The sequence below is a fragment of the Ranitomeya variabilis genome, chromosome 3 (assembly GCF_051348905.1).
Source record: "Ranitomeya variabilis isolate aRanVar5 chromosome 3, aRanVar5.hap1, whole genome shotgun sequence".
NCBI classification, from domain to species: Eukaryota; Metazoa; Chordata; class Amphibia; order Anura; family Dendrobatidae; genus Ranitomeya; species Ranitomeya variabilis.
In genome coordinates this window covers 66128460-66153890 of record NC_135234.1, presented here as the reverse complement: position 1 = coordinate 66153890, position 25431 = coordinate 66128460, and the positions used below count along the sequence as shown (strand labels likewise).

General features: G+C 43.9%; 1 protein-coding gene across 1 annotated transcript in view; it reads left to right on the top strand.

The window, feature by feature from the left end:
* Positions 1 to 25431, top strand: part of PROS1 (protein S) — a 71781-nt gene that overhangs the window by 21533 nt on the left and 24817 nt on the right. Inside the window, exons 7-8 of the mRNA XM_077294093.1 lie at positions 5506 to 5631; positions 7524 to 7645. Of these exons, the coding sequence (XP_077150208.1) occupies positions 5506 to 5631; positions 7524 to 7645 (248 nt within the window). The remainder of the gene's footprint in view (positions 1 to 5505; positions 5632 to 7523; positions 7646 to 25431) is intronic.

Here is a 25431-nt window from a genome sequence, read left to right as displayed (position 1 = left end):
ACAACAACAGAAGACTATAACACCCACACGGCGATGAGCTTACAGGAGCAGGGCAGGTAATAGATGTATATTAGAAAACTGATAACTAGGACATACGAAAGAGGGTGAAATTAGTAGTGGAAAACCTCTTTAATGTAATAGCCAGGGTCTTTTATCTGTCCAGCTGCTACACTGATGCCTACACTCTGTGCCAGACATTACACTGGTTGCCCATTAGCTACAGAGGACAATATAAACTTATCATGCATCTCTCCACTGTGCTGCACGCCTAGATATCCCCCCTCATCCTTGTCTAACACTTTGCCATGATCTTTTTTCGCAAATGATCTAAGGCTAGCATCCTCCATAACCCGAACCCCCACTCCAGTCTCCAGTACTTTTTTTGGTGCTGCACCATTTCTCTACTATCCACTACCCCATTGAATTTGATTACATCCCAATGTCCACAGTTTTATGAGTGCCCTAAAAACATATCGTTTCAGATTAGTTTATCATATCTCCTTACTAATTGAAATTATGTTTTTATTCCCTTTTTTCATAATCTGTTTTTTCTTTTCTGTCATCTGATCCCGCACCCTCGAAGCACTCAGTAACACTTTGTATTTGGACATGCAGCTTATGTATTATAAAGATGGCTGAACCGTACATTACAAGAACTTTTTATCTTTTGTGTATAGATTGTAAGCTCTTGTGAGCAGGGTCCTTATTCCTCTTTTAGAATTGTTAAATTATGTCTGATATTGTTTGTACACGATCCCTCTGAATTGTAAAGTTCTTCAGAAAAGTTATTATTATTATTATTATTATCTTTTTTCACCACAAGATCATCGGTTAGAGCAGAGTCAGGACATCCCCCAACACATAAGATGGTTCTGTCTCAATTGCTATTAATGTGTGTAGGGCTCTTTAGTTTTTATGCAGTCCTTTCTGTAAATAAATGTCCTCATCTACATGTTATTATAAAGAACCAAAACATGCTGTACACACCTTGCCTTGGTCCATTAGCGAGTCTCTGCTGCTGCTCCTGGTATCTGTCATTGGCTGCAATGTTGATATTACATTGACAGCATAGCAGCCACTTAGCGGCCCTACCAATGTAGATGGAACACCCCCAATTAGAGCCGCTGAGCTCACTGATTGTCTGCCACACTGTCAATGTGCTGTGCTTTAGAGTTCTTAGATTTAACATGAAGCAGAGCTGAGAAAGCTAACCCCACCCACTCCAGGTTCTGCATGTACATTGTCTATTGACAGTGAGCTGCTTATCAGAGGAAGGGGTGTGGTCAGGCTAGGAATCTTGTGAGCTGTAGTCCAGGCAGTAATTATCTCCTGATGATAAAACATTCATTGTAAGTATACAACAGCACACAGCCTAATAAGTGGCACGTCACCGAATTCAGTGTTTTAACCCCTACCTCATGCAGTCCTCAGATTACATAGCAAAAACCTGCTGACAGATTCCCTTTAATGACAGGTTTTTCTTTCTATAGTACACTTACCTACCACACACTGTAGCATATTTCATCTGATACATGTTAGGTTGGGTTACAAATCACCAACAGTAAGATCAGAGTAGAGTCTCTGGATGCTCAGTTCCTCAGCAATGCATCACACTCTACAGGGAAAGAGGCAGCAAGTGCTTAATTGTAGCAAATGACGCATTACATGGTAATCTTCAAGAAGCTGTTAGTGTGTCACTGCATGGATTTGTTGGGTCCTCTAGGACCATACATGTCACTCTCTGTCTAATTCATGGAGATTCTGACTAAAGGATCCTCCTTCATTAAAGACGACCTGTCACTTGCCATATGTATGTTTTTCCTACCTGGTGTCAATGCCACTCTTCTGAATCTGGCATTATCTCGGTCATTCTATTCAAGTTTTAATACTTCGAAACACGTTGACAAATAAACCGCGATACTTTGATTCCTGCCTACTCATCAGTCTTCGTCGGCAGCGTAGGTTAACCCATTTGTTTCCGTTTTCTTCCTTGATTTCTCCCCGTGGGTCTGCAGCAGCCTAAGTCTTTTCAGTGGTTGTGTGAACACAGCCCTGCCAGCTGAGCACAATTGTGCGTTTTTATTCAGACTTCTTACCTGGATAAGACCCTATTGCAGTTTTTGTCATTCTTTAGTTTTACAATTTTCAATTCCAGACATTCTCTTCCCTATATGTAAACCTTGTATCTTTTAGCCAAGTAGGTGTGGTCCTGCCATTTTCTATGTTGTCATCTTTTTGAGGTCTATGCCTAGTTGGCTGAAGAAGACAAGCCATATTTACAATGACTCTCTCAGGAATGGTGAGGCGCAGGAACAAAAAAACAACACATGATGCACAAGAACGACAGCATTTATCTCTTTTAGGACGAATACAAATTGATTGACAGGTGACAGGCCTCTTTAACCCCTTACTGACAGAGCCAATTTGGTACTTAATGACCAAGCCAGTTTTTACAATTCTGACCACTGTCACTTTATGAAGTTATTGCTCTGGAACTCTTCAATGTATCCCACTGATTCCGAGATTGTATTTTCATGATATATTGTACTTTATGGTAATGGTAAAATTTATTTGATATAACATATGTTTATTTATGAAAAAAATGGAAATTTGGCAAAAATTTTGAAAATTTTGCAATTTTCAAACTTTTAATTTTTTTTACCCTTAAATCAGAGAGATACGTCACACAAAATACTTAATAAAAAACATTTCCCACATGTCTACATTACATCAGCACAATTTTGGAAACATATATATATATTTTTTTAAAGGATGTTACAAGGGTTAAAAGTTGATCAGCGATTTCTCATTTTTCCAACAAAATTTCCAAAACCATTTTTTTAGGAACCACCTCACATTTGAAGTGAGTTTAGGGGGTCAATATAACAGGAAATACTCAAAAGTGACACCATTCTAAAAACTGTATGCCTCAAGGTGCTCAAAACCACATTCAATAAGTTTATTAACCCTTCAGGTGCTTCACAAGAACTAAAGCAATGTGGAAGGAAAAAAATGAACATTTAACTTTTTTCACAAAAGGTTTACTTTGGAACCAATTTTTTTTTATTTTCACAAGAGTATCAGGAGAAAATTTGTTGTGCAATTTGTCCTGAGTATGCCATTACCCGTATGTGGGGGAAAGCCACTGTTTGGGCACATGGCAGGGCTTAGAAGGGAGGGAGCACCGTTTGACTTTTGGCTGCAATCAATGATGGGCGCCATGTCTCGTTTGGAGACCCCCTGATGTACCTAAACACTTCCAATTATAACTCCAACCCTAACCCTAACCACAACCCTAACACACCTGGAGCGGCCCCCAAGCGCAGGGCAGCGGGGTACCCGGTACTGGGTCCGTGGCCCTGCTAAGGGGCGCCCAATAAAAGGTGTAGGTGATGGTGCAGGTTGCAGTAAATAATGAGGACACAGGGTTGCAGTCTCTTTACCTCTTTACTGAAGGCTTCGGCATCCGCAATCCAGAGCACTGCTAACAGGGCTGGCTGAGACCGGCCGGTCCGAAGGCACATCCAAAGTTCCCTTTGCAGGTGGAAATCAGTAGCCTACCTACTAGCGCCTGGGTGTTGTAGTACCTCCCTGCTGAGCACCACGGGATAGTCCTTACAACTGTCGTGTATGTTTCTGTTCTTTCTCTCCGTCCCCCAGATGATATGGATAGGACGCACCCGTATGACGGGGTAGGCCTGGAGTTATTTTATAGGGACCCTAGAGACGCCCCTCTCCCACAATTGCCTCCGTTGTCTTCATTATGTGTAAAAGGTGAGGCAGCCAACCTAAAGTGAACTGCCCTGCCGTTGGTTCGAAGTAATGTGTAGAGTCCATTACTTCCTCGGCGTTCCGGCCGCCGGCTACGCGCCTCAGAAGGATGTTGCCGATCTTGGGGCACGACTCCTTCTGGTTCTATCGCCTTTGTGCTGTGATCTCATTTCTCACTTCTCCACAATATCCTTCGCTTCGTGTCCTTTCTTAGGATGCCGCCGCAATGAAGTGCAGGCGCGGCTCCGTAACGCTCTGTCTTTTCGCTAGGCCTCTGTCAGGATCCCACCCCTGACAGGGACCCCCCTGAATCTTCCCAAGTAACGCTCTCCTCTCACTAGATGTTACCTGGGCAAAACCCAGTCAGCTTCTCCCTAACTTCCTATCCAACGCCCAGAATGTGAGGAGTGGCCTAATACATAGAACCTTTTGCTCCTCCTGGTGGCCGGAGTGTGAAGTGTAATGTGTGACTGTGATACCTGGTCAGGTGAACTCCTTTAGTGCCATCAGAGGTACCATCACTCCCCATAGCGGCAGAGCGACGTTACTGCAACGACCAGGACTCTGGGGCGCTGCACACCCATATCCCTAATCCCAACCCTAACCGTAATTCGAACCCCAAACCGTAACCCCAAACATAACCACAACCCTAACCCCAAAACAAACCTAGCCCAACCCTTACCCTAGCCCAACCCTAACCAAAGCCCCAACCCTAACCCTAGCCCAACCCTCATCAAAACCCCAACCCTAACACTAGCCCAACCCTAATGTAAAAATGGAAATAAATACATTTTTGTATTTTATTATTTTTACCTAACTAAGGGGGTGATAAAGAGAGGTGTGATTTACTATTATTTTTTATTTTGATCACTGTGATAGGGTCTATCACAGTGATCAAAATGAACCAATATGAAAAATTTCCTATTGTTGCCGGGTGCCGGCCGGCAAATCTTGGCGGGTGCACTGCGCAAGCACCTGCCATTTTCTTCCCGGTAGAAGACACAGACGGCCAGGGGACAGGACTGGAGGATGCAAGAGGGTCCAGGGACACTGGAGGTACCGGGGGGGCTCGGGGACCCCATTTCTCTCTCCTCTGATGTACTAGATCATATCAGAGGAGAGAGAAATTAAATGGGAAATCTGACTTTTTTTTTCTTTTTTTGTGGTTGTCGTTATTCTGTGAATAACAGTGATCGCAACACTGGGGTCAGTAAAAACCAACCTGAATCATGTTCTCTGGAGTCTCAGGTACCCGGTAGCGAGACCGTGGAGAATTTCCGACACTGGGGGGCGTTATAACCTTATTTCTCAGTGCAATTAATAAGCAGCACTGAGGAATAAGTACCCTTAACTGCTGCCGTTAAAAGGTGTATCGGCGGTCGTTAAGGGGTTAATGGAATTCTCCTTCCATTTACATAAAAAAAAATACTCTCAAAGTACTGCAAGCTAATAAAATTATTAGTCCTGAACTTAGTTATCCTTAGGTCCTCTCATTGTGACACTTTCCCAGGGACTTCCACCAGTCTCTGTGCTTCCTGCTCCGTTTGGACAGATATGTGACTGCTGCAGCCAATCCCTTTAAATCAGAATGCTTTTTTTAATATTAAATACCCTGATATTCTAAACAAGACAGGCTATTTACTCACTAGTTGCCACAATTATGCCACAATTGCCATAATTATAACTTCATCTTATTGTTGTATGCTATATGTAATATGTCTTTGTCTTCAATAGATAGAAATGAATGTGAGTTGAGCTCAGTTATCTGTGGAGGGGCGCAATGCCGAAATACGCCAGGAAAGTATGAATGTGAGTGCAATGCTGGCTATCGCTTCAACACATCATCAAAGTTTTGTGAAGGTAAGTAACACTCTGTGGGCAAATTGTGTAAGATGGTGACTGTATACGGTGGCATGTAAAGTTTGGGCACCCCTGGTCAAAATTACTGTTGTTGTTAGCAGTTAAGCAAGTTGAAGATGAAATGATCTTTAAAAGGCCTAAAGTTAAAGATGACACATTTAATTTGTATTTTAGGCCAAAAAATAGATACAGTATATTGTCGTCTTTTACATTTTAAAAATTACAAAAAGGAAAATGAGCCGATGTAAAAGATTCAGAACCCTGCATGGTTAGTATCTAGTAGCACTCCCTTTTAAAAATATCACAGCTTGTAAACGCTTTTTGTAGCAAGACAAGACTTTCAACTTTTGTTTGAGGGATTTCCATCTATTCATCTCTGAATAATTCTTCCAGTTCTGTGAAATTCCTGGGTCATCTTGCATTCACTGCTATTTTGAGGTCTAGCCAGAGATTTTCAATGATGTTCAGATCAGGGGACTGTGAGGGCCATTGTAAAACCTTCAGTTTACGCCTTTTGGAGTAGTCTATTGTGGATTTTGACATGTTTTAAGATCATTATCCATTTGTAGAAGCCATCCGCTTTTCAATTCCAGCTTTTTTACAGACTGTGTTATGTTTGTACCAAGTATTTGTTGGAATTTCATTGAATCCATTCTTCCCTCTGCCCATGAAATGTTTCCCGTGCCATTGGCTGCAACACAACCTCAAAGCATGATTGATCCACCCCCATGCTTAACTGTTGACGAGAAGTTCTTTTCCTGAAATTCTGTGCCCTTTACTCTCCTTGGGTACACAAACTTAGCCCATTTTCCATTTTTGTAATTTTTAAAATGTAAAACATGAAAAAAAATAAAATAAAATATATATATTTTGTTGTTGCCTAAAATAGAAATGAAATTTGTCATCTTTAACTTTAGGCCTTTTAGAGATCATTTCATCTGGCTTAACTGTTCACAATAGCAGTATTTTGACCAGGGGTGCCCAAACTTTTACATGCCTCTGTATATGGGGAGGGTTTTGCAGGTTTTGCCTGTGTATGTATAAGAAAGTTATCTGTTAGTAAGATAAACCTTCCTAAACCATCTGCATGAGAATGACGTCGAATAAAATGATGACTTCATATCTGCGATCCGATGTCGTATTCCAGGGAAATCCACGTTTTTCTTAATATGTAAATGAGCTGTTAAGATGTACGGACAAGACACTGATCTGAGAATCTGAGAATCAGGCCTCGGATCACATATATGAAGGTATCATTTTATTCAGCTTCCTATGACCTGCACAGACATCAAGAGGCAGCATTAACTTTCTTATACGTTAGTAGTCGGCTTTTTTCCTATAGGGCCCTCGTACATGTTGTAGAAGCCTCACATATGGTTTGCTCTGCGCAAATTCTGAGATTAGAACACAACTGACAACTCCATATGGTCTCCATACTGTGTATGCTAGGAGACTTTTTAGGGTATGCGCACGCACTTTTTCAGGCGAGTACGTTCCATAACCCACGTGAAAATGCACTAAATAAATGCAAAAAAAACCTAACAAATGCATTGCAATGTAAAAACGACTTGCTGTGCTTACGTTCTGTTTTTTTTCACCTTTTTTTAACCACTTCAGATTTTCAAAGACATTAAGTGGTTAAAAGAAGAGATCTGACCATTCCTCGGGTGGCTTATGTTTGAAATTCGCTGACTATTTTATATATACAAGTAAAAGAAACCTGCAAAAATTACCAAGATTAAAAAAAAGCCGTTTTCGGGAAAAACACAGCTGAGGTTTTGCTAAACAGTCTTCCTTTTAAAAAAACTCAACGGGGACGCTGGCGTCTAAGAGATGTTGTGTGCACATGCTCTTAGTCCCATTTTTATTCCTTCCTATCTTTTATTTTTTAGATGTGGATGAATGTGCAGATGATATTTGCAGTCAAGTGTGTGTTAATACACCCGGAAGTTACAAGTGCTACTGTGAAGGAAGAAAGAAGTTAAAACTTGCTCGAGACAAGAAGTCATGTGAAGTGAGTAGACAACATCACTGTATTCATCTATAGATTCTTAGGAATACTCTATAATTTACAGTAAATGACTGTCACTACTGTTTTCTTATACTATTGCAACTCTTTACACATTCATCTGGTTTAGGCAGCATTTTTTATATGGATATAAATCTATTAGACAGGTGTGACGCTGAGTCACTTCTCACAGACAAGCCGTGAGTTGGTATAGTCAAGGAGTCCGAGGTCAAAAGCCAGGAAGGTATGTCACAGACATAGGGAAGAGACCAAGTCTGAGGTCAAAATACCTGAAAAATAGCGGATCAGAGCCAAGGGGTTAAACAGAAGGATGGTCAGAACAAGGTCCGAGGTCAGGCAATGAAAGATCATCAAGTAAAACATTAGGCATAGAGAAAACCAACTGCATTTAGCTGAAGCTGCATCTGGCAGAGGTCTGGGACTGACAGCCCAGCTATGTAGCTGGGCAATCATCTAGGACAGGGAACACCCGGTGACACTCCAGCACCTCCCAGTCTCAGATTGGACTGCCGTGCTGTCAATCAAAACACAGACACCTCGGCATGCCCCTTCACCCGACTGGATGACTCAGCTGTCATAGTACTAACAGCTTCAGAACATCCCTGTACCACATTGGACGGCTTCAGTAACTGCATCCCAGACACACTGAGATGAGGAATTGTGACAATAGGTGTTTCATCCCCCAGAACCCTCTTCATTCAATACATTAGATGTAGTAAGTAAATAAATATGGAGTGCTTATTAAAGAGGTTGTCTCATGGCGTTGGGTACTGTTCATGGAATACATGAGACACATGGAGAATCAGGGTCCTCAGATCAAGTGAAAATTTTAGGCTACGTCCCCATGGTCAGTAATCGGCAGTACTTTGGATGCAGCAGATGTCCACTCCATTAAAAGCACTGCCATTTTTGAACGCAGGTGGTTCTGCATGTGTTCATTGAACCATGCGGAATCACCGCATCCAATACTTTGGACGGGTGATATTTATCTTGCGGAGACTGAGAGTCTCCGCAAGATAAATAGACATGCTGCGGTCTGGAAAGAAGCACCGCATGTCTGTCTCCGCAGGGAAGCTGCGGGTACCGGTGCACGCATAGTGGAGATGGGATTTCTAGAAATCCCATCCACTATGCTGTAGCATCTGGCTGCTGAGGGTTGGATGCTGCGGATGTACGCAGCGTCCAACCCACAGCGTTTACTGACTGTGGGAACATACCTTTAAGGCCCCCACCAACATAGGTGGTTTTGGCCTACTGACAATCTAGTGTGTCTGTGTGCCAACAAATGCATAGGATTTTATACAGTCGATCCTTTGTTCTCCCCCAAGCAGGGGGGAGAAACGTGACATTTTATTTTTTCTGCACAGCTTATCAAAAAACATGAACAAACAATATTTTTGTGGACACATTGTAAAACCATGATAATTCATTGTGATAATACGTGATCCATGTCTACAGCCCATAATTCTGATATGAAGACATCTGCTGGATTCACTGTAAAATATAACAAAAAATATTAGTCATTATAAAGAACTATTTACAATAAAATAATCTACAGAAGTTTCTTTGGCTTCAAAAAAATCATAGACATCTTAAAAAGATTTTACAAACAGGGCAAAATAGTGCCCTTATTTTTATGGACGGTCCTGGAATTTCTGGATGGCTGGCAACCCGGACCCCAAGATAAGCCATCGCCAGAGGAGTCTGGCAGCAGCTATCTCATTGACAACACAGGAGAGCCTGGCTTCCTGTGTATACAAAAGCTATGTATTCAGACCACTATGTTATGTCTACGGGTTTGGGGGGGGAGGGTTATCGGTTGTCAGCTCTATGTCATTCGGATGGACCCAATGACAGCTAAATGCCCATGCCAATTCTCACATATGGGGATGGTTTGTCTTCATGAGACAATCACAACTGCAACATTTTTTTTCCTCTATCAGATTTCTAAACTTACTCTTATGCTTCCTCTTGACAAAAGGAAAACTTAGAGAACTCGGTTCTTACGTAAAATTTTAGGCAAGGTCCACATCTGGGTTCTTATTTCCAGTTTTCAGTCAATATAGACTTTTCGAATCGCTTCTTCCGAAAGGTGGCACTAGAGTTCTAGTCATCTTCCTCTCTGAAGAGATCATTTACATATTTAATTTTCCAGAGAAACATGCATGGCTTATAAGTCTCCTCACTCTGACATGCCAGGCTTGGCTTGCCATTCTCCACAAGGAGAAGCATTACCCCTTAAACTCCAGTTTCTATAATGAAGATGAGAGTACGGATCCATTATATGGTGAACACCAATGTCATATAGACCCCGTTGACCATAATAGAGTCCATCAAGTTTCTTTTATGGTGCCCCTTATTTTCCTGTCTTTTTTGATGAAATCTGTGGCTTCCTGTGTCCAAACAAAGCCGGATGTGATGCGTCTGGGGCCGGCGTGGATATTTCACAATTGGTGGATCTCTTTTAATTCAGGTATATTAGTAAGGATTTCCATTTACACACATGGAAACAACCTTTTCTCCAGTTGAAAGTTAGGCGACTTTTTAGGATAAGCTGTCGTGTGTGTTCATAACTATTAACACAACTTCTGGATATATGTGACTGCCATATGGAAGACGGAATTCATGAATGTCATTGCTACAAGATTGCTAGTACTCTCAGTGATAATATTCCCGTTGGAATCAAGGTCTCCGCCCCTGCATTATGCAGAAGAGGGAGGAAAAACTTAATAAAGGAGACGTTTTTATAAATCAATATCTGATGCTCGTCACATCTATGTAGCAGGAGTTTATTATACTTTTCTCAGATTATTTCTTGCAACTCGCTATGTGCATCAGCTTCGGTCATCAACCATCGGACTCTCGGCTTAAAATGTCATTTCAGGCTAAGTAAACATAGAGCTCTGACTCGTAAAAACAACATTTAGTTTGTTTCCTGAGATCTGGGAGTGTAATGGAGTACATCCTTTAATTGTTTGACCTTCAGTCCCACCTCGCGGACTATAAAGTTTGACTTTTTGCTGCTGGAAAACACCAATAAATAACTTTTCCAAATATATAGAAATACGGTACTCATTTTTATGGACACTTCAGGTTTTGGGCAAGTGAAATAAAAAAAAAGGAATATGTGTATGTAAAATATATGAATAGTGAGTAGTACAATATTATTTAGGTATTATAACTCCTCAGCTACTGCAGAACTGTGTAATAAGGAGCACATAGGAGCTTCAGCTCAACTACTAAGTTCCATAAATCCCTCTTCAATATAGGGCTGTGCCACGGCAGAGGTATAGACTAAGAGTTTCTGCAGCAGCCACAACTGTATAATACAAACTCCTGAACCTCCGAATAAAGAGACAGATTCATGTCAGTCACGGACTCCTTCATCTGGAAAAAGGGAACCTTGGGGAGCTGAGGTTTGCATTATTCAGTTTTTCCTTTCTGCTGTAGAACAATGCCATTATCATGCCCTCAAACAAGTCCTGCCAATATGCCACACACACACAGACAGTCTCACCGCAATGCCAACTGCTAGAGACGTTTGTGACCGTAAACCATAAACAGTACCGGATATAATGACCCCCATACAGTGCAAACAAGCAGTACCTGCCAACATGCAGTGTCAGAATATCATTTGGAGATCAGTATATTCTGAGTAGCATCCAACTGAAAAGGACAATATGGAGGAGTGTTCTGAGCTGTCACTTGGAGGCTGCGAACTAATCAGCATAGCTAGGAGTCTTTTTTGTCATGCTGATTGACATCTTCCAAAAATTCTCTTACCAAATTCTTTTCAGCCATCCACATTTTAGTTTTAGGACTCATTACCTCCCCTGCCATGCTTCTAAATTAATAACCTATTTCCGAAAAACATTTAGAATTGAGATTCCTCAGTGGTTGATACCTTTTAATGGCTAACTGAAAAGATGGTAACAAATTGCAAGCTTTCCAGACTACTCAGGTCTCTTCTTCAGGCAAAGACTAATACAAATTCTGAAGAATCACATATTTATGCACAACATAGTATAGAGAAAAAAAAGAGGGGAAAAAAACCATGGATAAGACAGGTGGCATGAAGCAGAATTACTATGAGTGATAAACAGTTATGTCCATAAATATTAGACCAGTTCTTAGATAAGGAATGTTTTATTGTCCTCTGATTGGGGTCTGGTTCTGTTGTGAGGACCCCACATGGTCTGAGGGGCAAATTCCTTAGTTCCTTAGTTGATGTAAAAAGACATAAATCCATGCGACACATTCATTCCTGCACTAAGATTGTCAAAGGTCGTCATCAATTTATATTCCCAGACTCTCCTGTCTCTCTGTGTTTTGAAGTTATCTTTTAATGCAAGTAATTTCATGTCCATAATGTTATGATTTGGGAGACAAAAATGTATTGCCACAGGTAGATCCATTCTTTTTTCTCTTATTGTATGGCGGTGAGAATTCATCCTTGTCCTCAGTTTCTGCCCTGTCTCCCCCACATACAGACCCCCAGTTGGACATTTAGTACAAATAATTAGGTACACCACATTAGAAGACAGGGCAAAAGCTTAGCTTAGCTCTACTGGCTAATACGGTACCAAGATATATATCTTTCCTGTAACCTATTTCCGATAATTTAGCAATCCCTGAGCATCTTTTATTAGACCTCTGCTTTGTAACGTCCCTCTGTCCCTACAAGCCTATGAATAATTGTTGGGTGTTTTCAGTTAGGAGTTTCCTTCACATCCTTAGAGCTCATTTACACATCCGATTTTCTCCTATGAGTGCTTTCTAGTTTTCTCATGGTTTTCTATGATATCCTATAGGGTTGTGCACATGTCCAATTGTTTTCTTCCGAATGAGTGGTGTGCGGAAAATAGCAGAGACATATCCAATTTTGTTACGACCCAATGCAAGTAAATGGGTCTGAAAAATTTCACCGACTGTCAGAATGGAGGTGGGGAATTTTTTTTTTCTACACCTATGAACAAAAAACGGATGACACTCCGACCACACTCTGATCAAAGTCAGTGGTAACAACCAGTTCATTCCTAAATTTCTAGGAGGAATAACAGAAGAACGGCACAATACGGAGCCGTAGCAAAAAACGATACAGAATTGTTATTTATTGATGAATTTATTTTTCATTATTACTATGCTCACTTATATAGCGCCATTATTTACCAAAATCATCACTGTCCCCATTCCCCATTGGGGCTCACGATCTAAATTCCCTATCAGTATATCTTTGAAATAGAGTAATACTAATCATGTTTTATAAATGATACCTGTAACATGGAAACGGACTGGGCAGTAGAAGCCTTCCTCGTCATTGAGGGGGTTAAATCATGCTCTCCTCCTTTTAAAGGCTTTTGTAGGGGAAGTAATGGACATCCATTTCTATGTGGGGAGAGATCCCATGTATCATGATTGATCTGTGTAATGGAGCTGCCTACACTTGGACTCCCGGGACTGCTCTCCACCGACTAGACAGGCAGATGGAAGGTGCTAATAAACCTGCAAGCTGCTCGCTGCCTTTCACTTCAATCTGTGAAGTATCTTTCTTATTTGTCGTTACGTATCACATCATCTAGATTTCAGCTGTTCATCTTTTCCATACTTGGTCCGACGCAGCAAATTGGGCACGTAATTTGTAGAATAATGGCGCGCAGTTGCAGGGGTCATTGACCACTTTGCACTGGAGCATGCAGCTGTAGGCCATTGTCACTTGCTGAAGTCTCCATGAGGCATGGCCTCTATTCATCTGAGTAGAAAGCTCAGTTCCAGGTGATATCACCGAGAGGAAACCTAATGTGTTGGAGTTTCTTCCTGAGTAATTTCGGAAATCAGCGTGGACTCCCCATCGCCTCGGGCTATAATTCCTCGGCATGTTTTATTACAGGCGGCTCAAGCAGGCGATGATCTACGCCGTCCTCGCTATTATTATAACGCTCCATTACAATACCTCTTTATAAATGGAGTCGGCGTGTCGCATCCGCTTTGTTATTATTTTTAAGGAAATATTTTTTATCTCTATTTTTCCTCTAGTTATTCTCCCCCCCGAGCTTTGCGGCTTTTGTGTTCAGAATGCTTCAAATACTTGGCACATTTTAAGAGTGACTTGGCAGACAATGAACCCCCAGCAGGCTGCAATATTGTATAATGCCTTCTAAGCCCTGGCATTGAGGCCGGAACGTGCCAGCATCTCGCATCCTGATTAATCCTCTGAAAGCTCCTGGGGTGTAGCTTGCAAAAAAAAGAAGTGTTCCAGCGACCCAGCTTTAGTTTCTATGGATAACAGTGTTTAGCATTGTTTCCGTGCAGGATTGGTCCTTTAGCTAATGATAGATTTATACCTGCCATGAATGTGCTTTCAACATAGAAAGAGGCGGCTTGCATATAAAAGGGCGAGTGCAATGTGCCAGTGGTTAGTCATGGCTACCAGTATGAAGCATCCAAAGAGGCTGCTGCTCTCACACAACCACCCATGGGTCCAAAGTATTAACCCCTTAAGCATGCATGCAATTTTTTTCTATTTTTTTTTTACAATATGCACATCAGACAATATGAGCTAGATCTCTCAAATCGATATAGCACCACTATACAAGCTTCATAACTCTACAATGATGTATCACACCTATACTTATCTCCTATACATATATATAATACAGTACAGACCAAAAGTTTGGACACACCTTCTCATTTAAAGATTTTTCTGTATTTTCATGACTATGAAAATTGTAAATTCACACTGAAGGCATCAAAACTGTGAATTAACACATGTGGAATTATATACTTAACAAAAAAGTGTGAAACAACTGAAAATATGTCTTATATTTTAGGTTCTTCAAAGTAGCCACCTTTTGCTTTGATGACTGCTTTGCACACTCTTGGCATTCTCTTGATTAGCTTCAGGAGGTAGTCACCGGAAATGGTCTTCCAACAATCTTGAAGGAGCTCCCAGAGACGCTTAGCACTTGTTGGCCCTTTTGCCTTCACTCTACGGTCCAGCTCACCCCAAACCATCTCGATTGGGTTCAGGTCTGGTGACTGTGGAGGCCAGGTCATCTGGCGTAGCACCCGATCACTCTCCTTCTTGGTTCTTGGTCAAATAGCTCTGGAGATGTGTTTGGGGTCATTGTCCTGTTAAAAAATAAATGATGGTCCAACTAAACGCAAACCGATGGAATAGCATGCCGCTGCAAGATGCTGTGGTAGCCATGCTGGTTCAGTATGCCTTTAATTTTGAATAAGTCACCAACAGTGTCACCAGCAAAGCACCCCCACACCATCACATCTCCTCCTCCATGCTTCATGGTGGGAACCAGGCATGTAGAGCCCATCCGTTCACCTTTTCTGCGTCGCACAAAGACACGGTGGTTGGAACCAAAGATCTCAAATTTGGACTCATCAGACCAAAGCCCAGATTTCCACTGGTCTAATGTCCATTCCTTGTGTTCTTTAGCCCAATCAAGTCTCTTCTGCTTGTTGCCTGTCCTTAGCAGTGGTTTCCTAGCAGCTATTTTACCATGAAGGCCTGCTGCACAAAGTCTCCTCTTAACAGTTGTAGAGATATGTGTGTGCTAGAATTCTTGTGTGGCATTGACCTGGTCTCTAATCTGAGCTGCTGTTAACCTGCGATTTCTGAGGCTGGTGACTCAGATAAACTTCTCCTCAGAAGCAGAGGTGACTCTTGGTCTTCCTTTCCTGGGACGGTCCTCATGTGAGCCAGTTTCTTTGTAGCGCTTGATGGTTTTTGCCACTGCACTTGGGGACACTTTTAAAGTTTTCCCAATTTTTCGGACTGACCGACTTTCATTTCTTAAAGTAATGATGGCCACTCGTTTTTCTTTACTTAGCTGCTTTTTTCTTGCCATAATACAAATTCTAACAGTCTATTCAGTAGGACTATCAGCTGTGTATCCACCAGACTTCTGCTCAACACAACTGATGGTCCCAACCCCATTTATAAGGCAAGAAATCGCACTTATTAAACCTGACAGGGCACACCTGTGAAGTGAAAACCATTTCCGGTGACTACCTCTTGAAGCTCATCAAGAGAATGCCAAGAGTGTGCAAAGCAGTCATCAAAGCAAAAGGTGGCTACTTTGAAGAACCTAGAATATAAGACACAATTTCAGTTGTTTCACACTTTTGTTGTTAAGTATATAATTCTACATGTGTTAATTCATAGTTTTGATGCCTTCAGTGTGAATGTACAATTTTCATAGTCATGAAAAATCTTTCAATTAGAAGGTGTGTCCAAACTTTTGGTCTGTACTGTGTCTATATATATATATATATATATATATATATATATATATATATATATATATATACACTCACTGGCCACTTTATTAGGTACACCTGTCCAACTTCTTGTTAACACTTAATTTCTAATCAGCCAATCACATGGCGGCAACTCAGTGCATTTAGGCATGTAGACATGGTCAAGACAATCTCCTGCAGTTCAAACCGAGCATCAGTATGGGGAAGAAAGGTGATTTGAGTGCCTTTGAACGTGGCATGGTTGTTGGTGCCAGAAGGGCTGGTCTGAGTATTTCAGAAACTGCTGATCTACTGGGATTTTCACGCACAACCATCTCTAGGGTTTACAGAGAATGGCCCGAAAAAGAAAAAAAATCCAGTGAGCGGCAGTTCTGTGGGCGGAAATGCCTTGTTGATGCCAGAGGTCAGAGGAGAATGGGCAGACTGGTTCGAGCTGATAGAAAGGCAACAGTGACTCAAATCGCCACCCGTTACAACCAAGGTAGGCCTAAGAGCATCTCTGAACGCACAGTGCGTCGAACTTTGAGGCAGATGGGCTACAGCAGCAGAAGACCACACCGGGTACCACTCCTTTCAGCTAAGAACAGGAAACTGAGGCTACAATTTGCACAAGCTCATCGAAATTGGACAGTAGAAGATTGGAAAAACGTTGCTTGGTCTGATGAGTCTCGATTTCTGCTGCGACATTCGGATGGTAGGGTCAGAATTTGGCGTAAACAACATGAAAGCATGGATCCATCCTGCCTTGTATGGAGCATCTTTGGGATGTGCAGCCGACAAATCTGCGGCAACTGTGTGATGCCATCATGTCAATATGGACCAAAATCTCCAGCACCTTGTTGAATCTATGCCACGAAGAATTGAGGCAGTTCTGAAGGCAAAAGGGGTCCAACCCGTTACTAGCATGGTGTACCTAATAAAGTGGCCGGTGAGTGTATATATATATGTATATATATATATATATATATATATATGTATATATATATATACACACAATACCTCCTAACTTCGAAATGCCCCCAAACACAGTATGATGCTCCCACAGTGCCCCTCATGCAGTGTGATGCCCTCACTTTACATTTCCTCACACTTAGTATGATGCCTCCACGGCCCCCCACAGTATGATGCCCCAAGTTTATTCCCCCATAGCCATCGACGTACAGTATGATGACCCTACCATTTATTTCACTATATTCACCCACATACAGAATGATGCCCCCACACACAATATGATGCCTTCACACACGCATACCACTTGTCCTTGCTTCTGAGTCACCCGCCCGGGCCGTAGGGTACCCGGTGTTCACAGGGGGATGTCATGGTGCTGGCGACCCGGTCCATGGCCCTGGACGCCCATGTAAAAGGAAAATTGAATAAAGTTTATATTCGTGACGCCACCTGTGGTATTCGATCAGTGGGGGCTGACGCTGCTTTAAGGGGTCCTCTGGGGTGATGTTATGGCAACTAGATGGTATAACTTCCCACAGGTGAAGTGTATCCCCAGGGCTCCCGGTGTGTAGATGGAAGATCATGAATGGTGCAGTAAAGAAGGAGGACACAGGTTTGCAGTCTTTACCTGGTTTATTGTAGGCTTCAGGCAACCGCAGTCCAGGGCACCAGATCACAGGGCAGGCAGTGTCCAGCCGGCTTGGAGGCAAGTTGGGAGTCCCCTTATCCAGGTGGAGTTAAAAGCCTTCTCTAGCACAGTGGTATTGTAGTCCCTTACTGCCTAGGGCTTCTGATAAGGTCTTCACAGTACTTCTCTGTCCCCCATATGGGATAGCACACAAACCCGTATGACAAGTGACTCAAGCCTTTTTACAGGGTCTCTATCATGCCCCGGGCTCTGTGTCACTGTACCTCCTGGGTATTGGGGTGGACAGGTAACTTGGAGTTCAGCTGTCCTGCCGGTCTCTGCTGTAAGTCTTAGAGTCCCTTACAACCTCGGTGTTCCGGCTACCGGTTATCTGCGCCTCAGAGGGAGGCAGCCTATTCGCAGCTGGTCTACCCTTGTATCACTCTCCTTTGCTTTGGTCTCCTGCACGTTCACTGCAATGTGTTCTGCTTTCGGTATTATCTTTGTCCAGGAGCTGCAGCACTTTCTCGTGGCTGCACTGCTCCTCATACGTTCTTCCTGCCTCAGACCGCTCCAGTCTGCTCTCCGGCACGATCTAACTGATTTTCCCTCCAAACCACAATATATTTAGGGGAGTCACCTAGGAATATGATCAAAAGTCTAGATCTCTGTAGACCTATCCCTTCTTAGTCGCCACAGTTGCTACCATAAATCTCAGTGTGGTGCCCCCTTTCCTCGATGGTTCCCCCTAGAAAATCCTGATCAGTAGTAAAAGCGACCCTTCCGCACAGATCAAAACATCAATAAAGCAATTCTCCAAAATAAGCCATGTGCAGAGAATCATTGCTCATCACACCTCGCCCGTACTGGGGTATAGGGTGTATTCCTATATGAGTATTAGTTTTGTCTCTATTGGATATAGGTGTGATTTCATATGTAATCACGCACTACGGGGCAATGATATCCAATTTTAATAATCCTTGTAAAAGAAAGGGCTCGTTTGTAATAGAAGTTGCTGCTTTCTGGCTTGTCAGCTCTCGTGTTTGGAATTGGGAATTATCTCTTTTGGATTTTATTTCTTCAAGATTAAAAACAAACTGTAGAATATTAGAATGAACTAGATGGAAGTTTCTGATATTGTGTTATAATGGCCGGCGGTCTGTACAGGGCGCCGCAGGGCAGGCATCACCGTCAATTGTACGGTGCCACCGCCACATCCAGCCATCGTCAGTGCAGAAAAACAACAATGGAGAAAAATAATGTAATAACGTCCAGAGAAATGACCCGCTGCTTCCTTTCAGGCATATCCAGGAACCATGTTGATAGATATATTATTCTCATCTGCTAATCACCATAGAAAATAATAGATAACCTCACTTTTTCATACCGACTTCTTGACAGAATCTGAAAATGCATCTCATCAGTTTAATATGTACTTGTTTAGCATCATCTTCAGGCTTTTTCAGTCATAATGATCGCCATATTCTAATTAGTGCTGAAAAATAGGACATCGGACGCGGCGTTAATTTCCTGTTGATTTAAACTACAAGAAAATGTGCTTTTCACAGTGGAAATTCAGGAAAGGAACCACAGCGCCATCTGCTGGAGATATAATTCACTTCACTGTTCTGCCTGAAATGGGAACGTAACAGGCTACACATCACAGACCGACTGTACACTATCATGAATTTGGATTTTTTTTAAAATAATAATAATAATATATATATATATATATATATATATATATATATACACACACAATATATATATATATATATATATATACAAATACTATGTGTATATATATATATATATATATATATATATATATATGTATATATATATATATATATATATATATATATATATATATATATATATATATATATATATATATATATATAAATATGTATATTGTAAGACTGCTCTTACTGAGTGTATTGGGGGTCACTCGCTTGGCACGGGATTAATGTAGTCAGGCACGATTTTTGAACACAAAAATAGTCCATGCGGTTTGTTAAAGTGTCATAAACCGGGTTATGCACAGTTCATTATGTACATCTCATGAAACACAACAGGCACCAACTGGTGATATTAACTTGCAGCTTTAAACACTTCATTTACGGCTTTGACTCACGGACACTAAACATGCTGGACCTCTCACTTCGCCCAGTTGCCACGGGTGTCCGTGCGCCGAACAGTTCACCAATGTCCCAAGTCACATACAGCACATATGACTCTGGTTCGTGGTCTCTAATCACGCCGAACCTCATTCTGTTCAGTTGCCGTGGGAGACCACACAGTTCATAGAACAATACAAGCACCAACAGTCTGTATAGGTACCTGACGGGAGCTCCTGCTCCACCTGCTGACTCCTTGTCAGTCCTCTCTTCCGCGAAAGCTGCCTCACGGGAATCACCAACTTGCTTTTGCGGCATATCTTAGTCAGTCCAGACCCACCGAAGAACGGTAGCTTCCCCTAGTTTCACTGTGCACTGCTCAGGGATCCAGTCCTACTCCCAGGACCTACCACGCTGCTCAGGGATCCGGTCCTACTCCCAGGACCTCCCACGCTGCTCAGGGATCCGGTCCTACTCCCAGGACCTCCCACGCTGCTCAGGGATCCGGTCCCACGCTGCTCAGGGATCCGGTCCTACTCCCAGCACCTCCCACGCTGCTCAGGGATCCGGTCCTACTCTCAGCACCTCCCACGCTGCTCAGGGATCCGGTCCTACTCCCAGGACCTCCCACGCTGCTCAGGGATCCTGTTCTCCTCCCAGCACCTCCCACGCTGCTCAGGGATCCGGTCCTACTCTCAGCACCTCCCACGCTGCTCAGGGATCCGGTCCTACTCCCAGGACCTCCCACGCTGCTCAGGGATCCTGTCCTACTCCCAGGACCTCCCACACTGCTCAGGGATCCTGTCCTACTCCCAGGACCTCCCACGCTGATCAGGGATCCTGTTCTACTCCCAGCACCTCCCACGCTGCTCAGGGATCCGGTCCTACTCTCAGCACCTCCCACGCTGCTCAGGGATCCGGTCCTACTCCCAGGACCTCCCACGCTGCTCAGGGATCCTGTCCTACTCCCAGGACCTCCCACACTGCTCAGGGATCCTGTCCTACTCCCAGCACCTCCCACGCTGCTCAGGGATCCGGTCCTACTCTCAGCACCTCCCACGCTGCTCAGGGATCCGGTCCTACTCCCAGGACCTCCCACGCTGCTCAGGGATCCTGTCCTACTCCCAGGACCTCCCACGCTGCTCAGGGATCCGGTCCTACTCCCAGGACCTCCCAACACCCAGGTTACACAGGATCACACAGGTGGCCAGTCCGGGTACTATTCAGGACGTCCATCCCCAGCTGGGACCGTCCAATACCCAGGCCACTAGTAGCAAAGTTCCACCACGTGCTCTTCAGGGCTTAGCACACCCAACACCGAGGTATCTCTCAGGACCTTGCACCTGTACTATACAGGTCTGCACACTCAGACCACACAGGAACCACGTGACCCACACCCTGGTCACATTATATCCCTTTTAACCACTCCCCCGGGCGGGAGTGTGGGTGTGTGTGGCTAGTTTGTCCCACCCATCTCACATAACTAGCCCTGCCAACCTCCCATTATAAATATGCCAAATACTATAACTGTAGGACTACAGGTCCCAGAACACCACATTGCTTCAGGCTGGCAGCGCAGAGTCTCCTCCTCTGCGACACACATATCGGCCATTCATCACAATGCCGGACTTTGTCTTATGACCACAGCCATGCATGCAACTGCCATGCACTCTCATGGCCTCAATACACCTCTATGTGCATACTGGGGAGACCATGCAGCGCCCCCTACCTGTTACAGGGGTCACTGCATCACAATATATACACACAAATATGAATGTGTGTGTAAATCGGAATGTAAAGCAGCAGCCAAACTCTGCTTATAAGATTTTACTATTAGAGAAATTGGCTTTTTTCTTTTCTCCTACAAAAGTGACATGAGAAAGGTAATGATTGCCATTTCGCCAGCGATCGCTCTTCATTTTGCCACTTTTTCCACAATTGCATAGCAAAATGTCAATATTCCTGTAAGAAAATAAAACATAATTTTCGCCATAGATGAACTAATATATTGATGATTTTGCATTTTTGGTGAAATTTGTAACCCCCCCCCCTTCCCCCATACACATTAGACTAAAGTCAGCCAAACCAGTCTAACGTGTATGGAGACCTGATGACAACATCATGTTGGAAAAGAAAACAATCTGGCTCAATGGATTTTCGACACCTCTTCCTTTTTTTATTGGCGATAAGCTGCCACCTGGAGTCTGTCAGTGGCTCTCTGGTAGAAAACACGAGCGTTCAGCCGAGCGTTCCTATGTATGGGGAAGTCAGGAGAGATAAGTGTCTATCTAATGAGTATGTAGTGGTTTAGACCCCAGGAACACAGTAGAGTACAAAGCCGTAGAGTCTTCTTGTTCTGCCATATGGTCTCTCTGCACGCCAGGGTAACAGTATGTCCAAATGTGGCCGACGGAAAAATCTGTTCCATACATCTGATTAATTCAGTGTCATTAAGTGCCGCTCATTACCGCCTGATTGGTAAGAGCTATGCATGTGTCCTAGTCTGGTGAACCATACCTGTCAATTGTGCAGTCCTGGTGCATGGGGTCTCACCGTCTTGGCCACCGATGCGGCGGTGAGCGGCACTGGACAGCATTGGATAACCCCTTTAAGGCCTATTCCTTACAGCCTTGGTGTCTGGCATGTTAGAATACATTAACAAATACATAAGTTCCATGTAATTGGCGACTTTTCCTTTGCATACAGAGCCTCTAGAGGTGTAGCGGCATTTTTGATGATGGTAATGGCATTTCAGTGATTTTTAAAGTTCTGTAGAAAAGCCTAGGTAAAGTAACAGTCATATGTGCAGCATAGCGAGATCGGAAAAAAAATACCCGACCCTAAAATGCCACAAGCAAAAACATATTTGTTATGTAGCGTTTTTCAGATTTAATTGGGAAGCAAAAAAAAAACCCAGAAATGACCATATTTTGGTATATTGGAAGTTAAAGCTGCAGTCAAGGTTTGCTCAGAGGGTTTTACTATTGTGTTTTTTTCACAAAAGACATGAGATAGGTAATGATTGTCATTCTGCCAGCGTGCTCAATCAATCAATGTGACTGCTCTTCGTTTTGCATAGAAAAATGTCAATATCTCTGTAAGAAAATGAAGCCTAATTTCCGCATTGCTTATGTTTTCGATGTAAGGCATCTTTGTAATGAGGCGGGCGCTGGGCAGAGCGGGGGTTCGGCACTTTCTTGTAACGTCACCTCTCTCTCGCCTCGTGAATGCCCCAGTCTGCACAGGATTCTGTCACTGACCCACCCCGGTCCTGCTCCATCCATCATCTCGCTGCTTCCCCGCGTCATATATCTGCGTATGATTACATGCATGAGCCCGGTAAATAGCGACATAACATGAGCTTATCTCAATGCATCCAGTAGTGAACCCAGTGGTTGGTAATTCTGCCATATTGTCTGGGAGGATTTCTTCTGTAGACTGTTCTTAGCCGTTCTCACCCCCTCCTGACACAGCGTCTATTAGGGTACATGTCCACGATCAGGATGGCCGGCGGTATCGTCGGAGCGGCAAAGCCGCTCAGCGTGAGGCCCCGCCCCCTTCTTGGACGCGGTGATGCCGGATGTGTTCATTGTACACATCTGGGATCATCGCACCCCTCGCATAGGGCCCTGTGTTATTCCTTGCAAGGAACACGGACATGCTGCGATCTGAAAAGACGCGTAGCATGTCCGGAGTCGCAGGGCCGCCGCGTGCGTGTTTCCACGCATAGTGGACACGGGATTTCAAAAAATCCCCTCCACTACGCTGGAACATCTGGACGCTGCGTGTTTGACGCTGCGGCCCCACGCAGCGTCAAACACGCAGCGTTTCCTGACCGTGGACACGTACCCTTAGGGTATGTGTCCATGTTCAGGATTTGGTCAGGATTTTATGCAGGTAAAATCCTGACCAAATCTACACCTGAGGTTTTTCTGCAATGTAAGGGCATGCTGCGTTCTGAAAAGACGCGCCGCATGTCCGTTTTCTCGGGTGTGCCGCATGCGTCTTTTACTGCATAGTGGAGACAGGATTTCATGAAATCCCCTCCACTATGCTGTAACATCTGGACGCTGCGTTTTTTATGCATGCTGCTCAACGCTGCGTCAAAAACGCAGCGTTTCCTGAACGTGGAAACATACCCTTATATAGTTTGTGGCTTGATAATATTGTGTATGATTTCTGGCTGGATTTACACTGGCAATGAAGGGTAAAGGCCCCGTCTCACTAAGCGATTTACCAACGATCACGACCAGCGATACGACCTGGCCGTGATCGTTGGTAAGTCGCTGTGTGGTCGCTGGGGAGCTGTCACACAGACAGCTCTCTCCAGCGACCAACGATCAGGGGAACGACTTCGGCATCGTTGAAACTGTCTTCAACGATGCCGAAGTTCCCCTGCAGCACCCGGGTAACCAGGGTAAACATCGGGTTACTAAGCGCAGGGCCGCGCTTAGTAACCCGATGTTTACCCTGGTTACCAAAAAAAACAAACAGTACATACTCGCCTTTCGGTGTCCGTCAGGTCCCTTGCCATCTGCTTCCTGCTCTGACTGAGATCCGGCCGTACAGTGAGAGCAGAGCGCAGCGGTGACGTCACTGCTGTGCTCTCACTTCTCACTGTACGGCCGGCAGTCAGTGAGAGCAGGAAGCAGACGGCAAGGGACCTGACGGACATCAGATGGTGAGTATGTATTGTTTTTTTTTTTTTACATTTATGCTGGTAACCAGGGTAAACATCGGGTTACTAAGCGCGGCCCTGCGCTTAGTAACCCGATGTTTACCCTGGTTACCAGTGAAGACATCGCTGGATCGGTGTCACACACACAGATTCAGCGATGTCAGCGGGGCCTCAACGACCAAAAAAAGGTCCAGGCCATTCCGACACGACCAGCGATCTCACAGCAGGGGCCTGATCGCTGGTACGTGTCACACATAGCGAGATCGCTACTGAGGTCGCTGTTGCGTCACAAAACTTGTGACTCAGCAGCGATCTCGCTAGCGATCTCGCTATGTGAGACGGGGCCTTAAGTTCACACTGGGATTTTTGCTGCCTTTTTTTATGCTAATTTTCAGCTGCTTTTTACAGTACCAGCAAAGCCTATGAGATTTCAGAAATCTCATGCACACACATTGTTTTTTTGTGAGATCAGTATTTTGTGCTTTGCAGCGTTTTTTGGACATAGAGCATGTCACTTCTTTCAGCGGTTTCCACCCATTGACTTGAGTGGATGGTGAAAAAATGCTACAACTTCACAGGTTGACTTTTCTTGCAGCATATTTGTTGCAGAGAAGTCAAGGACAGCCGGATGTGACGTCACACTCGGCTCTGCTACCTTCTAGACGGCAGGCTGCATGATGCGTCCATACAGCCTGTCATCCAGCAGCGGACCCGATCCCCATTCACTTGAATGGAGGGTCCGACATTAGTGTTTGACTCGCTGTCATATGCATGATAGCACGGCAAACACCGCTTCTGATCGGCGGGTATATCATCAGAGAGCTGCGGTTACCACACTGTCAGAAGACAGCGGGAGCGCTCAGCTGTGATCGGAGGTGTAAACTTCACCTCCGGTCACTGATGTCAGCTGATGGGACTACTGCTCCCATCATCTGACACCTACAGACGCTAAATACAGTGAGAGCAGGAGCAGCGGATGGGAGTTTTCATCTGCCGCTCCGGCCCATGGCGTGGGTTCCCCCCTAATTTTGATAACCAGCCAGACAAAACTCACAGCTGGGGGCTGCAACCACCTGCTGTCAGCTTCAGCAAGGCTGGTTATCAAGAATAGAGGGGTCCTCAT